Below are 17,500 nucleotides of genomic sequence, written 5' to 3' on the forward strand. Positions count from 1 at the left end.
TGTTTAATCTGTAATATAACGTTTATAGATATCAGTGGCAGCTCTTGCCTACCTATTATTCATAAACGCATAATCTGGAGTCAGGATAGGTTATACATTGGCATTAATACATTTGTAATAATATAGTTAAAGTTGAAGGTGACTTGCATATCAAGGAGCATGAATAGAAGGTGATTATAATTCACCATAGTTATCTTACACATGGAGTGGATAATATGATAATTTTTATTTAATGGTGTCTCAGAACAGACTAGACATATAAACTAAATGATTATATAAAGATGATCTATAACAATATCTTTACTATTAAGTTAACATACAAGTGCGTTAAAGAAGATGAAAGTGCTGATCACATTACAAAAATATGATGACAAAATCTTCCATAACGCTGTTGTAATTCATGCACAGAGAGCGACTTAAACCCGTTGCTCTTTAATTAAAAGTTTGCTCTCTTAGGTTTACATTGGATAATCTCTGGTTTACAATTCCACACTTGAAAACCTCTATAACCAATGGGGATTTATGACTGGGACATTTGATATGACTTTATGGGCAATAAAACTACTTTTCATCTGGAAGCCATCTTAGTTTTCAGTGTGCAGAATTACCCTTCTCCTCTTGGTTGTCTTTCTTGTCTTTCCATCCTTCAGGAACAAACATTTAGCATTTCTCGATGACTATGTTTGCCTGTTGAAAAGACACCACGATGCCCTTACAAGTTTAGGATAAGCAACAGGAAAGTTAATTTGAAAGGGCCAACCAAATTGCCGTATTATCTAGTACCTACATCTCGGTCCATACATCTTGTCATGTCAACGAGCTTCTTGAAATTGGGCACGTCCAGCGAGGAACTTGATGCACCTAAAGACACAAATTTGATTGTGATTCGGAAGGGAACTATGATCACTTAAGGTCAGCGAGGAAGTTCGAAGTGCGTGGACCTCGTCTGCCTGCGCGAGTCCCCAATTCCACGGAAATGCGTAATATATTAAATTGAATAGTGCAACCCCTAAACGTTATCAGATCAAGCTGATTTTTGTTTTCACGTTTCATATTTATGATATATGGAGCCTATTTATGTACAGACACAATGACATTTCAAAAGTTGCAGTTATTGAAATATCCTAACGTCCATAAACCCACCCTGGGTATGTTGTCACGTCGTCAAGGACTCTCAAGAAGTGAGGATGAACTCTTAACTCAGGGAAGTGAAAGGATTGGCGGCGTGGGATCGGATGGATTAGACGCCGGGCAGAACTGCAGGGAATTCTGTCTCTTTGTTTAGCGAATGTACTGTGATTGGCTGTGGTTCTCGAGCTGTGATTAGTTATTAGCGTTTTTTTTCGGTTTTCGGGTAGGAAATGTACACTAATTCCCGCCATTGCTGCATTTCTAAGCGCGCAAAGTTTGATTTGCTGAGGAATCCGTCGTAAAATTAAAATATCGTAAGAAAATGAACAAAAACAATACCTGATATTCCCTTTTTTAGTACACACAATGAGATAAAACAATAACTAAATTCTGCAATCTCCCAAATATCAAACCATGACGTCATCTATTACTCGCCACGTCACCACTACGTCACTCTTATTTGGCCGACAATCAAACGAAATTTCCGAATTCGACAATCGACATCGCTGAGCGCCGATGACAATTTCGAGTTCGGTTCCTCTGTTGTCGAGTCAGTTTTCAAGACTCAAGACCTATCCTTTTTCAACGTTGTAATTGCAACCGTGAACAAAAGTCAAATCTGAGACGCCAGTCGTGAGTCAGAAAGTTGTTGCAAATGACAAATTAAACCAAAGTAGGTTTTAATGAGACAATGCCGGTTTACAATTTGATAAAATTTAGGTGAAAGATTTTGAAATCTTTATATCCTTGTATATTAATGAGAACCACATCTATACCTGTATTAGTAATAATGATCACGCTGTATTTTTTTTTTAACCATTTCAAGTAATCTATTTTTCTGGATTATGTAAAATATGAAGGATACATAATGTAGTATATTCTGAAATTATAGACACGTGTGTGTGTGTATTGCGTGTGTGTATGTATGTGTGTGTATTGAGTATGTGTGTGTGTGTGTGTGCGTGTGTCTGTGTGTGTATATTGTGTGTGTGTGTATGTGTGTGTGTATATTGTGTGTGTGTATGTATGTGTGTGTATATTGTGTGTGTGTGTGTGTTGTGTGTGTGTGTTTTTCTGCATCCCTATGACTCATATTGCAGGATATATTGGAAAAAAATTTGTCATCATTATGATTATCATCATTATTATTATTATCATTATTACTATCATTACCAACATCATTAGGATAATAATTCCTCCTCATTATTATTATCATTACATTCAGCATCACCTTCATCATTATCATTATCATAATTTCTGTTACTATAATTGCTAAGATCATTCATGTTACTATTATGATTATTATTATTATTACTATTTCTGTTGTTATCATTATGATCTCTATTTTTGTCTTATTATTTTCATAATTATAATCATTATTTTCCTCTTTATTGTTATTTTCATCATTATCACTTTAATGTTTAGTATTGTTATTATCATCGCTAGTATAACTTTATCATCATTATTATTATTATTATCAATTTCATCATTACTGCTATCATCACTATCAATAATCATTACTATCATAATCATAACAATTATCATTATCCTTATGACCACTACTCTTGACATTATGACACGCTATTAATATCATCATTACCCTTTTTATTGTCATGACCATTATTATATTTATAATGACCGTTATTTTGATCATTCAGAACATCAGTATTGTTACTATCCTTTTTTTTTTTTTTTTTTATTGTCACGGATTCTACTACTTCCAGAGATACTGATGATAAAGATAACCACAATGTTAATATTAACTCTCTCTCTCTCTCTCTCTCTCTCTCTCTGTCTCTCTCTTTCTTTATGATGAGAAGAATGTTAAGAATGATAGTAGTTGTAGTAGTGGTTACTGTAATGATAGTATTGATAATGATAATAACGAAGGTGATAATAATGATAATGATCACATTAAATGATAATAATGATAATGATAGCAACAATTATCGTAGAGATAACGATAATGATAGCAATAAGAATTATTATTATGATAATAATAGTAATAATGACTTTAATACGAATGCTAATGCTAATAACGATAATGATAATAATAATGATTATGATGATGATAATATGACAATAATTATAATGACAATAATAATAGTAATAATAATTATCATTATCATAACAATAATAACAATAATGATAATAATGATAATGATAATAATAATAAAGATAATAATAATGATAATAATAATAATAATAATAATATCAATAATGATAATAAAAAAATATAAATAAATGATAGAACAAGGAAACCAAAATAATGACAAGGAGAAAGATTATAATGATAATAACAATGATAACAAAATGTGCTATCATAATAATGACATTGATAATGGTGACAGTAATAGTGATTATGATAATGATTATATTGTTAATGATATAATATCAGAATAATAAAAATAATCATATTAATAATACTGCTAGCCCTAATAAAATAATTAACATCAGCGTTACCAATTATGATATCTTATTAGTTATCAGCTGATTTGTCAATTTATTATTTGTGAAGCGGTTGTAGAACTGTGTTAGGTGTTATATATATGGGATTGCTACAATTGTGTTGGAGATATTCAGATTAATTTAGCTTCTGCCATTAATGGGGGTTGTTAATGGGTGGAAACATGAATGAAAGTAATGATATCAATAGACAATCATATCAAATCTGTCTTGTCTATCTGTTTCTCTCTCTCTCTCTCTTTTTGTCTGCCTCTATGTCTGTTTATCTACCCCCCTTCCTCTTCTCTCTCTCTCTCTCTTTATCTGTTTATCTACCCTCCTTCCTCTTCTCTCTCTCTCTCTCTTTGTCTGCCTGCCTGTCTGCCTATCTACCCCCTCCCCTCTTCTCTCTCTCTCTCTTTATCTGTCTGTCTTTCTGTCTATTTACCACCCTCCCTCTTCTCTTTCTCTACTTGTCTGCATATCTGTCCGTCTATCTACCCCCCCTCTTCTCTCTCTTTCTTTTTCTGCCTGTCTTTCTGTCTATCTAATCCCCCCTTTTCTCTTTCTCTCTCTGTCTGTCTATCTACCCCCTCCTCTCTTTGTCTGTCTATCTACCCCCTCTTCTCTTTCTCTCTCTGTCTGCCCGTCTGTCCATCTACCCCTTCTCTTCCTCTCTTTGTCTGCTTGCCTGTCTGTATATCTATCTCCCTCTCTTCTCTCTATGTCTGCCTGTCTGTCTATCTACCCCCCTCCTCTCTTCCTCTCTGTGTCTGCCTGTTTGTCTGTCTCTCTACCCCCCTCTTCTATCTCTTTTTTTATCTGCCTGTCTGTCTGTCTGTTTATCTATCCCTGCTCTCTCTCTCTTTCTCCCCCTCCCCCTCTTTCTTTCTGTCTGCCTGTCTGTCTGTCTCTCTGCCCCCCCCCCCCCTCTCTCTCTCTCTCTCTCTCTCTCTCTCTCTCTCTCTCTCTCTCTCTCTCTCTCTCTCTCTCTCTCTCTCTCTCTCTCTCTCTCCTCTCTCTCTCTCTCTCTCTCTCTCTCTCTCTCTCTCTCTCTCTCTCTCTCTCTCTCTCTCTCTCTCTCTCTCTCTCTCTCTCTCTCTCTCTCTCTCCCCTCTCTCTCTCTTTCTTTTACCTTCCACACACATCCAACGGAAAATAAAGTATCAGTCACCCTATCTCCTTTCGTAGGATGACAAGACTGTTAATGAATTTCCTCTGTTCATTCTACGCTTCCCGATCTTCACCAAGCAACGCCGTTTTCTACCATTCAGGGATGACTTTTGAGTGAGTACGCTCGACCAATCGGAACGCGCGCTTGAGATTTCACTTCATTTCGATTGGTCAAGTTTTACACTCAGCGATATAAATATTGAGGCTCCGGGGACAGCTTCTTCTGCTCCTGTTACTATAAAGTTTGCCGGTCCAGCTGTTCTTGCATTATTTGTAAGATTATTAAAGGACGCAAGTGTTACAGCGTCATTAGATTTGTTCTCGTTATTAAGGAAACTCTTGCCTACGCTTGGGTGTTGGTTATTATTAGGTTAGATTGAGGTTTATGTAGAAATTTGACGATAGTTTGATGTGTTTCCTTTTTTTTCGACTCGATTGGTTGAATGTCAGAGAGATGCAATCAACGTGAATGTGTTTTAGATGATGTTTTATTCGTTGTCTTTTCACGTGCATTTGTTTAGTGATTTACAGTCGTTGTTAGAGTTTTGGGATATTAATTATCATTTGGGATTTATTAACGCTAACCCGTGACTTGTCGTAAGAGATTAGTGACTTGTAACTGTCATCGTAAGGTTGTGCTTGCTGTTTTATCTTGTTATTGATGGTTATTTTTATTTCATTAGAGAATTAGATGATTCTTTGGAAGAGCTGGGAAGTGTTGATACTAATGGATTTACTATTGATTGATGTATGTTGATGTATGTTGTAGTTTTAGTTTGCTGAAGTGAACTATAGTATTGGTGTTTTAGGTAATTGGAATGGCACGGTGCTAAGTACAATTAGTACAGGCGTTTACACTAGATATTTGTACAGTTAGGTTGTCAAGAATTATGTATTTATATGTATGTGTTTGCTTGTGCCCCCCTAGTCATTAAAGGTGGGCATTATATAGATGTATATTATTTATGTAGGGAAAGAAAATGTGGTTCTGGATGCAAGTTTATGTTCTTGTCTTATTGAAAATGATTTCAAATTAATAGGCGTGAACTGTAATTAGTAACGTGATTTACTTTTAAATGATTTGATTTGTGTTTCAGAATTTTTTCTACGATGCCTGAACCTAAGCCATTTGAGCGCCTTCCGGGCAATGTGAAGCCGTTGCATTATGCCGTCACCCTCCAGCCCAATCTCGTCAAGTGTGTTTTTACTGGCTCAGAAGATGTTGACATTGAGGTAATTCATATTTGTATATGACTATGTTTATGTGGCAATTAATGTAATTGAAATAATGCAAAGGTTGAGTGTAGCTTTGGTAACGATTATTTTGAATATTGATCCATATTTGGAAATGGACGCTTCTCACTCGAAGACGAGTTTTACCCAGCCGAACACTGCCTACCCCTAGAGCGATTCCGATTCTGCAATTTACCGAGCGTCTTTCCAGGTTAAAGAAGCCACCAAACAGATCAAACTCAACACACTGGACCTGACCCTACGAGACATCAAAGTCACCCTCGCTGGCGGGGAAACGGTGCTCCCGGCCTCGACCGAGATCTCGACGCCCAACGAAATGGTCACGCTCACCTTCGACAAGGCGCTGCCCATCGGAAAGGCCAAACTCAGCATGGCCTTCAACGGAGAGCTGAACGACAAGATGAAGGGCCTCTACCGCAGCAAATACACCTCGTGAGTCTTGTTTTTTTTGTTTTTTTTTTGTCTTGTGGTTGATACTGTATTTTTGGGGGGTTTGTTTGTTCTTGTTGCTGTAGGAGTAACCAGGGAGGAAGGAAAGAGATGCTAATAATAGGTTTTGCATTGTGGAATTTATCCTTTCTCATTAACCCATTGCGGACGGGAGATAGATTCGCTTGCCCAGTCTCCAGGATGGGTTTTATTTCAGAGTGAGGCAGCTTGAAGCAACATAATTTGAATCTTCCCACTCTCTTTCAGTCACTCATTATAAAACTAGACGCATTTTTGTGTTTTATTTTGAGTGTGTTTTAATATTTTTAGAGACTTACGTATCATATGACAGGCTACAGTTGACTAAAATTGTAGTATATGATCCATATCAGCTTATTATTTTCTTTATACTCAGTGTGATAGAAGTATTCCTGTATTGTGTTAGGACAAAAAACAACTTTATTTTTTCATAATTTTGTGCTGTCATAAACAAATACGAAACATATAACCACCTACAATGTAGATTATATAAAGAGTTTGGGAATAGGAAGGAAACCTGTGCTTGTGACTGTGAGTGCCACTGTAAAAGGCATCCTTATTGGCACAGGAGCACATTTTCGACGCTGGGTATGGTTTGAGTAAACCTTCCCCTTCTGCCTGCACATCCTTCATCGGTGGCACTTTAGAGCAAGAGGTCATAACTTGCCGTATGCCAGCGCTCTGTAAAGATATTGCTTGCTAGAGACCGTGGATGGGTGCCATTCAAGGCTCTCTCTCCTGCTGGTGATAGAAGAAAGTGATGCCATCTAGGTTTTGGATGTGAAGTTAGCTTAATATTATGGTAATTAAAGTAATTATAACTGCAATTGTCATTCTCACTCACTCCTTACTCATAGCACAATAAATTAGCACAGTGATCTAAAATCCCTGAACATCATGTATGTCATGACGCCTGTCGTCAGGCCAAAGCTCCTGCGTCATGTACGTCATGACACCCGTCCGCAATGGGTTAATACTGTTCCTATACTTATCTAGAAAAGTGTCAAATTCAGGCCGTCATTTAACATTTTTATATATGTAGTTTTCGTATAGTTTTATCTGATTGATTTTGTAGTAGTTGTAGTTGAATATAAATTTGTAGTAGTTGAATATAATTTGCTATAATTTGCATTGTATAGTTTATGCCATCAGAACTGATTCTTTAAAATATGGTATTTTGGTTTGCACATCTTGATTTTATTTCTTGTAAGTGATATAATGATGCAAGCAATTGATGAATGTATGGTTAATTTTATGTACAATTGTGGCCCTTTGACAGATGGGGTAAAAAGATTTTGACGAGTTGATTACATGATTTTTATTCTTTTTATTTGATTTCTGTGCCTCATTCAGCATATTTGTTTTCTTTCTCTTCTTATTCCTATTCTTATTCTCATTCCTATTCTTATTCTTATTCATTACATTTTTTGTAAGTTCTAATGAATATATTTGATTGGTTAGATGACCTTATCATGTAATCCAAACATGATTTCAGACATGTGTTATATTTATAATTATTATTAGTACCCATATTGGATTATATTTTGGTCTATATTTTATGCAAAAAACATGCTTTCCCCCCCTAAAAAAAGAAGACTTGCACACACAAATGCACATGCAATGCAATGCATAAGGTATTTCATAAATTTGCAGATTGAGTAGTCTCACTGTTTATCATTTCTTGCAGCTGACATACGTCTCTCTCTTCATTATTTTTAGAACTAGATGTTGATTTTGGTTGTAAATATTATATTGTTGTAAAGTTTAAGCTAAACATCAGTTGGATAAAGGCAATTATTTGCACAAATTGATAAGAAGTAAAGATAGTAATAATCCTATTTTTCTGAAATTCCATTACAATTCGGATTTTGAAAATTAGATATGTTCAAGTTGTCATTTTCTGAATTCCCCTTTTGAGAGATATTTCTTTATGTAAACTGAAGCAAATTAGAAGATACGTTCTTTAGTTGTTTTGTTTTATTGAATTCAAGTATCACATCCATTATCTTTACAACATACTTGAAGCATAAGGAATGGGTGAAAGAAATCTAAGGGGCAATCAAAAGTAGCCTAAAATCCTATTGATGAGGTCCTAGACGTCCAATAATGGTCTGTCGTTCTGCATTTTTCAATCGCATTGCAATGAGTACTATTCTCGCCCACCTGGACTGACCCGAGATCACTGGCTGGTAATTACTGAAGGGAAGGCTAGTGTACTTGGTATGGTATTTTTTGTGGCTTTTACTGTAAAAGAAGAAGATGAAGTATAAAGAAGAGGAAATTGGTATTCAAAATATGTATCCCTCTCTTCTCTATCTTTGATTTTGTACAAGTGGTGAACACAGAGCCTTCTAATTCTGAAGAAATGAACGAAGTAGGCAGCTGTTTTGCATTGTTTGGGATAATTGTTAAAGTTATTGTAGTTTTCATAACTTTAGAAGTAAGTTTATGGATGAATGTAGTATGTTCAAATAATTCAGAGGTATAATTTATTATGAAGTGCAAAATCTCTGGTGTTCTTATGAAAGTATTTCTCGGAATGTCGGTATGAATCCATCTTTCAGGACACCAGGGAATGGGAATGAAATCTCAATAATATCAGCCTTTGAGTGTCCATTATTCAAAATTCAGAATATCACATTTTCAGTGTTCTTTACACAAAATATAGAATGTCATATCTTCAGTGTTCTTTACCCAAAATATAGAATGTCACATTGCAAATCCTATTACAAAATCCAGGTTAATAAGCCCTGTGCTATAACACCATAAAGCAACGGGAAACCTAAGTCTGATGTTCTCGGGGTTCAACAGAGCCACGGGCGAAGAGAGGTACATGGCCGTAAGCCAGCTCTGTGCCACCTGTGCTCGCCGTTGCTTCCCCTGCTGGGACGAGCCGGCCCTCAAGGCTAAATTTTCCGTCACGCTGGTTGTTCCCTCATATTGCGTGGCCCTGAACAACATGGTAGGTAGGTTCCACTCAGGTCTTCATGCCAAGGGGTAGAAGCTTGACCTCATAGGAGAGACTAAACATATCTTGCTGATGTATTAAGAGTTTCCATTAGTAAAAGAAAAAGTGAATAGGGAGTGCAGAAATTTTAACTTTGTTTGGCCGACTTGTCTCTGAAACCTGAAAAGCTACTAAGATGATTCACGTAAATGGGGTAGGAATTCTTGCTTATTCATTGGAAAGCACGGGGAGCCAGTTTTGGAAATTCTTAAAACCTAGATGTTTTGCTTACAACTTTGTGAAGTGTAGTAGCCTGCCCATGAGGTAATGTGAAGTGAGTGGAACTTACCTGCTGTTGAGATTTTTTTTTCTTTTCTTCATTTTATGTATTTATTGATTTAGTATTATTTTTAAGATTTTGATTGGGTGTCACTCTTCCTGTCATACATTTAAAAAAGATTCTGTATTCCAGAAGTAATGCTTATATTGTTTTAGTTTTAACTTGTACCATAATTTTCATGTTTTGTTTACAAGTACAACTCAAGGGCAGACTGAGTTCCTCTCATATGCACACAGGGTGAATGGCGAGGAAAGGTATTCAGCCGTCACTCAGTTTGAGGCCACAGATGCACGGCGCTGCTTTCCATGCTGGGATGAGCCTGCGTTGAAAGCTACCTTTGACATTACGCTAGTCGTGCCAAGCGACAGAGTGCCTCTCTCTAACATGGTATGTAGTCTTGCGTTGAGTGTTTGGAGCCTTGCTAATTTGTGTTAGGTTAGTTTGTATGGTCATAGGTAGATTGCTTTTTATTTATGAAATGTTTTGGTAAAAGCTTTTACCGCCTCCTTTGTAGGTGTGTTTATATTTTATGCAGCTAAGGCTTGAAATTGAATATGACTGCATTTTAAGAGGTAGCATTGAATAATTACATTTTGCATCCCCAGACCAAATATTGTTTCAGTATTAGTGCTAGTGGAAAGTATACGCATTAATTTTTTGTTGGAATGCTGATGTTTCCATTTTAGAATTGATAATCATATTTATTTGCTGTGCATAGATATGATTTAAATTATTCAGGTGGGTGTTTTTGAAGAACGTTCCATAAAATATCTCAAAAGCAGGCCTCTCTTTTGGAAATTTATGGTAGGCTGTGCATCTGTATTTATATTGATGTTGATTCCTTTTTTTTCATATATAGACAACTTCATTAGATTTTATTAATACATTGAATTATTTGTTGTTATTTGTTCTCTTTACTTTTATATTGTTTGTATTGTTTGTATGTTGACCATGAGAAATTCATCTTCAGATTAGATCTTTTTGTTTGTTTTTTGGATTATTTCCTGTGCATTTGTTGTTTAAACCCTCATAGAAACCACATTCTCTGTGGTAAGTACAGTCATATTCACCTGATGAAATCATAATACGAACCAAAAATATGCCGCACTAAATAAGAAATTAAGTGAATGCCCTCTTGCCTCTAGCCTGAGATCTCAAGAGAGAAGTACGAATCCGACCCTACTTTGCAAGTCGTGAAATTTGCGACGTCGCCTCTCATGTCAACATACCTGGTTGCTGTTGTGGTTGGAGAGTATGACTACGTGGAGGACACCTCGACTGATGGGATAAAGGTGAGTGCGAAGGGGGAGGGAAAGGGGAGTCTACTTTTATCTTTTGAAGTCTTACCAAGAGAAAGGATATGAATGAACTCCCTTGTTTATTTATTGATTCATTTGTTGTGATAGTCTAGTGAAGAATAAGTTGTCATGATTATAAACTACTTTTTGTTTTGTTATTTCAAAATTTTCCTTAGTGATAATGAAAAAGTTGTTAATTGGTTAGACATCTTTCAGAAAATTTGAACGTGTTTCTGATGAAAGTATCATTGTTCACAAAAGGGTGTTTTCAAATGGATCTTGTCCTCGTGATAGGTACGAGTGTATACCCCTGTGGGCAAGAAGGAGCAGGGGAAATTTGCCCTGGAGGTTGCGACAAAGGTTTTGCCGTACTACAAGGACTATTTTAATATTGCTTATCCATTACCAAAAATGGATCTCATTGCTATTGCTGACTTCTCTGTAGGTGAGTTATAAGATAATAAAAAAAAAAAAAATTATATACACATATTTAATTAATCTGTTATCTTGGTTTGCAAGATTCTCCATATGAAACATATCCTTCCTTCTCTGGACATAGTTTGACAAGCATGAGTTGTTTCTTCTCAGGTGCCATGGAAAACTGGGGACTAGTAACTTACCGTGAGACATGCTTGCTGGTGGATCCAGATAACACAAGTGCTAGTCAGCGACAGTGGATCGCTCTTGTCGTGGGCCATGAACTTGCTCACCAGTGGTTCGGTAACCTTGTCACTATGGTGAGAGTTTTTGTTATTTATCTGTGTAAGATATGAGTGATATTCTAGTCTTGTTGTTTATCTTGAAGAGGAATTTTGACTGTATATCTTTTTTTTTTTTTTAGCCTGGAAAGATGAGAGATATTGTATTTATTTTCTTGTTTTACTTTTGCTTTCCTCTTTTTTGATAAGCTGTTTTATTTCCTAGGAATGGTGGACTCACCTCTGGTTGAATGAAGGCTATGCCACTTTTGTCGAGTTCCTGTGTGTCGACCACCTGTTCCCGGAGTACGACATCTGGACCCAGTTCGTCACCAACACTTACATCCGGGCCTTGGAGCTAGACTGCCTGAAGAACTCCCACCCCATTGAAGTTCCAGTCGGCCACCCCTCGGAGGTGGACGAGATCTTCGACGACATTTCCTACTCCAAAGGGGCATCTGTGATTCGCATGTTGCACTGCTACTTAGGTGACAAGGTGAGATATGATCTTTTCTTCTGACGAGTACAATGGCAAGCAGAAATAAGTCTGAATCACAATAATGTGGCTCAACACATAAGTTTGTCTTCCTCATGATATATTTTTAGGTTGGTTTCTATCTTGTATTTACTTGCATAAGAATGTACGTTGATTTTAAGGTTTTAATGCTTCAGCTCAAAAAATGTGCTTTTACGATAAATTTTAGATTTTAGAAATCTTAATATAGCTTAACCCTATGACGACGGTGCGTCACACTCGTGTGACACAGCTAAATTCCCGATGCCGGGGCGTCATGCTAGTGTGACGATTCCAATGCAATATTGCAATGGCCCGGCATAGGGGTTTTCGCGTAGTGCGTGCCCCGTTGGGAAAGGGTTAAGAAATAAAATTTAGATGGGGTCTATTTTATAAGGGAATTGTTTCTAAAGCTAGTTGGTGCAGTTTTTCTACAACTATTCAGCAGCATGCTCGAGCTTCAATTTTTTTATTTCAAGATATCGTTCAGGTTACTTTCAAAGTTTAACCCATTGCGTACGGGTGTCATGACATACATGACGTAGGAGCTTTGGCCTGACGACGGGCGTCATGACGTACACGACGTTCGGGGATTTTGGATCACTGTGCTATTTTATTTTGCTATGAAAAAGGAATGAGTGATGATGGCTACTGCAGTCCTAATTACTATAATTACCGTAATATCGTGCAAGCTTAACGTCCAAAACCTAGATGGCACCACTTTTTTCTAGCACCAGCAGGTGAGAGAGCCTTGAATGGCACCCATCCACGGTCTCTAGCATGCACTGTCTCTATAGAGCGATGGCACACACTAAGTTGATGAACCCTTGCTCTAAAGTACCGCCGATGAAGGATGTGCAGGCAGAACGAGAAGAGGAAGGTGACTCAATCCATACCCAGTGTCTAAAATGTGCTCCTGTGCCAATATGGATGTCTTTCACTGTGGCACTCACAGTCACAAGCACAGGTTTCATTCCTCTTCCCTACCTCTTGTTGTTATCTTTATTGTAGGTGGTTATATGTTTCGTATTCGTTCATGACAGCACAAAAATACGAAAAAATAAAGTTGCCTTTTGTCCTCCCATAAAACAGCAATACTTCTATCACATTGAGTATAAAGAAAATAATGAGCTAATATGGATAACATACTACAATTTTAGTCAACTGCAGCACTGATAGAGCCTGTCATACGGCACATATAAGTCTCTAAACTCAATAAAACACACAAAAAAATAAAACACAAAAACCGCTCTAGTTTTACAATGAATGACTGAAAGAGATTTGGATGCTTCAAATTATATTGCTTCAAGTGGTCTCTCTCTAAAATAAAACCTATCCTGGAGGCTGGGCAAGCAAATTTATCTCCGTCTGCAATGGGTTAAGTAGAAGAAAGTATTTAGAAATCAAATCATAAAGTATCACACCTGTCAGAAGGACCCTTCAGTACCATAGATAAATAACCACATACCATGCTTCCACTCTTCAGGATTTCCGCGAGGGAATGAACAAGTACCTGACACGCCACCAGTACAACAACACCTACACAGAAGACTTGTGGGCGGCACTCAAGGAAGCCTCCAACAAGCCTGTGGGTGAAGTGATGAGCTCGTGGACCAAGCAGACTGGCTTCCCCATGATCTCCGTAACCTCTCATCAGGATGGAGACAACAAGGTGCTGACACTAACCCAACAGAGATTCCTGGCTGATGGTTCTACTGGTGAGCTATTATGGTTGTTTTGTGTTAGGTTTAATATTTGGTTCTATTTCTCAAACTCAGCCCTGGTCCTAGAACTGACTGACTTCTTAAGCTAGTTTCTTAGTGATGTCAGGCCTACATAACAATGTATATCTAGTTTCTAAGATCCTCTAGGTCTATCTCCCCTAGTTCTCCAGATATTGCCTGTCAAAAAAGAAATAAGTCAGGATCTGGGCAAAGTATGTCTTAGGGTCTTACTTCCCAAGCTCCCCAGATACTGTGCCCGTGCCTGGCCAAAAGGGAAAAAATTTGTGCCTTGTGTCTGGTACCAGGGTCAGATAAGGCTAGTAGATTGCTAGATTAATGAGAAGATGATTGTAAATGGGCTAAAGTGGATGGAAACGATTTCCCAAACTTTGTTGGTATTCTATTGAGACTGACTTGTAAAATGTGGTAGTGCACTGATGCTTTATTAGGAGAATGTAATGGAAGAAAGTATAAGCACAAATATTTATAACTTTCAACTTTATTTCCTTTCTCCGTTGCATAGGAGACAACAGCCAGTGGATGGTGCCAATCAGTATTTCAACTGAAAAGAAGCCCTCGGAAACAGTCAAGGAGGTCCTCCTAGACTGCAAGTCAACGCAGGTGGTTCTTGAGGGCATCTCGGCTGATACATGGGTGAAGCTCAACCCAGGCACAGTAGGATATTACAGGTAAGAATCAGTTGCATTTGATTTTCTCGGGAATGGCAATGCAGATGCAATTCGTCTGTAAAACATCTCTTCACTGACAAATGAATGGAGGTTCATGTTCTATATTATTTTTGTACAGTAGAGACGTCAGTAATTAATAAAGTAGGAAATTAAATGGATTGATTGACAGTTAAATAGGTAATTTTGATGATTAATTGACATTGATCGACATTGACAAAAAGACAGACATAGTGACTGACAGCAGACTTGCTACTTGACAGACTACATGCTTAGCTATTGTATATGTCTATATTAAATATCATCCACGTTAACATTTTAAATTACGTTTTCTGCAACAGGACTCAGTATCCTCCCGACATGCTTGACCTCTTGATGCCTGCCATGAAGACCAAGTGCCTGCCACCTCTCGACCGGTTAGGAGTACTGGATGACCTCTTCTCTATGGTAAGAACCTGCTAGATGGTCCCCACTTATCGTCAATTATTCCCTAGATGTTGTTAATTATCTTTCTTCTCTTTTATACCATCATCTTTTTGTGATGTGTTGGTTGATTGCGCGATGAGGGTTTTGCGTTTCGACGAGGTGTTGGACGTGTCCGTAAAATGGATCACCATGATGAGGAATGTGGCTTTTATGGGTATTTCTGTATTTATGTAGTAGGGAAGGGTGTGTTTTTGTAAGTGCAAGAAAGTAAGAACAAAGCGTTGATTGGTCTTTTGTATTGCAGTAGGTGGATGAAATGAGAAAATCTCTCTTGCTCGGTGTGAGATTTTTTGCATAGGCGGCGACAGATCTTTTTCATCTGCGGAAACGATCATTTTCACTTCGGCAGATTGTGTTGTTTGCCACAGAAGTCCTGATTCTGTATTATTTGAAGATTTGCTAATTAACCAGGTGTATTGGTTTAGAAGATATATTTTGCATAATAGTTCAGCAGGTCTACCCAAATTTGAATTCTCCGATCTTCAAAGCTGGGTTTGAATGTTTATTTTCAGTTTTGGAAATCTGTGATTTACTATGAGAATCAGTTGGTCACCATCATGAGAATATTGTTAGTAAATGTATTATTTTCATTGGTGTTGATAAAAAACACTTTCACACTGCTAGTAAAAAGAAAATGCAACAAAAACACATACACTCCCACCTCCACTTCCACATCCACTTCCACATTCACTTCCACTTGCATATCCAGTTCCACTTCCACTTCCATATTCAGTTCCACTTCCACTTCCACATTCACTTCCACATCCATATCCAGTTTCACCTCCACTTCTATATCCAGTTCCAGTTCCACTTCCATATCCAGTTCCACTTCCACTTTCACATCCATTTCTATGTCCACACCCACACCCAAACCCGCATCCACACTCTTTTTTTCATTTTTTTCTTTATTTTCTTGTTTCCTCTCCTCTCTCCTCTCCTTTCTTTTTTCTTGTTATTCTTGCTCTCGTTTCTCTTTTTTCTCTTTCTTTCCATGCTCTATATCTTCTTGTCTCTTTCTTTCTTTCTTTTTTCCTTATTTTTTATGTTTTTTGTTGGTTATTTTTATATGGTTATTGACTGTTACAGTCATCATCATTCATTTATTCATTTATCCATTTATTTTTTAATTTATTTATATCTTATTTTTATTTTTTTCATATATATATATATATATATATATATATATATATATATATATATATATATATATATATATATATATATATATATATATATATGTATGTATGTCTGTATGTATTTATATCGCATTATCACAGTATAATTACCTGTGCTTTCGTCACCTTTATCTCCCTCTTACCCATCCTTCCTGTATACCCCCCTCCCCCACAAACCCCCCCATTCCCCCTCTAACCCCATCCCCCCCTCATCCTTAACCCTTCTTCACCTTGCCCCACCCCCTCCCTTCTTGTTCCTCCCGCTTCTCACCTCCCATCCTTCCCTTCACTTCACTTCACTTCCATTCCCTCTGTCCTTCTTTCCCCTCCCTTCACTCCTCTCTCACTCACTCCCCTTTCCTTCCTGCCCTCCCTTCCCCTCCCCTCCCCTCTCTCCTCCCCTCCCCTCCCTTCCCCTCTCTCCTTCCCTCCCTTCCCCTCCCCTTTCTCCTCCCCTCCCCTCCCCTCCCCTCCCCTCCCCTCCCCTCCCCTCCCCTCCCCTCCCCTCCCCTCCCCTCCCCTCCCCTCCCCTCCCCTCTCCTCTCTCCTCCCCTCCCCTCTCCTCTCCTCTCCCCTCCCCTCCCCTCTCCTCTCCTCTCTCCTCTTCTCCCTACCCTCATCCCCTACTCCTCTCTGCTCCTCCCATCCCCGTGCTCTTCCCCTCCCCCATCCCCTTGCTCTTCCCCTATCCCCCCTACCCCCTTGCTCTTCCCTCCCCCTCCCCATTCGTGTCCCTTTTCAGACACGCCCACCGAGGAAGGAAGGAGAGCTGACGTATGGGCGGCAGTGTGTAAAATTGTGTGGTTAACCCCGTGTTACAGCGGTCACTGCTCCTTCTTTTCCCCCCTCCCCCTCCCCTTCTTCTTCTTCTTCTTCTTCTTCTTCTTCTTCTTCTTCTTCTTCTTCTTCTTCTCTTCTCTTCTCTTCTCTTCTCTTCTCTTCTCTTCTCTTCTCTTCTCTTCTCTTCTCTTCTCTTCTCTTCTCTTCTCTTCTCTTCTCTTCTCTTCTCTTCTCTTCTCTTCTCTTCTCTTCTCTTCTCTTCTCTTCTCTTCTCTTCTCTTCTCTTCTCTTCTCTTCTCTTCTCTTCTCTTCTCTCCCCTCCCCTCCCCTCCTTTACTCTTCTCTTCTCTCCCCTCCTTTACTCTTCTCTTCTCTTCCCTC

At 38.1% G+C, this 17,500-nt stretch overlaps 1 protein-coding gene across 2 annotated transcripts in view; it reads left to right on the forward strand.

Annotated features, from left to right (window-relative positions):
- The first annotated feature begins 4,871 nt into the window (after nucleotides 1-4,871).
- Nucleotides 4,872-17,500, forward strand: part of Psa (puromycin-sensitive aminopeptidase) — a 28,349-nt gene continuing 15,720 nt past the window's right edge. The window contains exons 1-11 of one of the 2 annotated variants that reach the window (XM_043020978.2): nucleotides 4,872-5,022; nucleotides 5,847-5,982; nucleotides 6,194-6,435; nucleotides 9,283-9,433; nucleotides 10,904-11,050; nucleotides 11,351-11,501; nucleotides 11,645-11,793; nucleotides 11,981-12,250; nucleotides 13,755-13,986; nucleotides 14,516-14,681; nucleotides 15,020-15,125. In XM_043020978.2, coding sequence (XP_042876912.2) covers nucleotides 5,860-5,982; nucleotides 6,194-6,435; nucleotides 9,283-9,433; nucleotides 10,904-11,050; nucleotides 11,351-11,501; nucleotides 11,645-11,793; nucleotides 11,981-12,250; nucleotides 13,755-13,986; nucleotides 14,516-14,681; nucleotides 15,020-15,125 — 1,737 coding nt within the window. In that variant the 5' untranslated portion in view covers nucleotides 4,872-5,022; nucleotides 5,847-5,859. Of the gene's footprint in view, nucleotides 5,023-5,846; nucleotides 5,983-6,193; nucleotides 6,436-9,282; nucleotides 9,434-9,994; nucleotides 10,146-10,903; nucleotides 11,051-11,350; nucleotides 11,502-11,644; nucleotides 11,794-11,980; nucleotides 12,251-13,754; nucleotides 13,987-14,515; nucleotides 14,682-15,019; nucleotides 15,126-17,500 lie in introns of both variants that reach the window. The other variant, XM_043020977.2, reaches the window with a different exon arrangement.

The sequence above is a fragment of the Penaeus japonicus genome, unplaced genomic scaffold (genome assembly GCF_977035675.1).
Source record: "Penaeus japonicus unplaced genomic scaffold, GWHDUDI00000001_assembly GWHDUDI00000036, whole genome shotgun sequence".
NCBI classification, from domain to species: domain Eukaryota; kingdom Metazoa; phylum Arthropoda; class Malacostraca; order Decapoda; family Penaeidae; genus Penaeus; species Penaeus japonicus.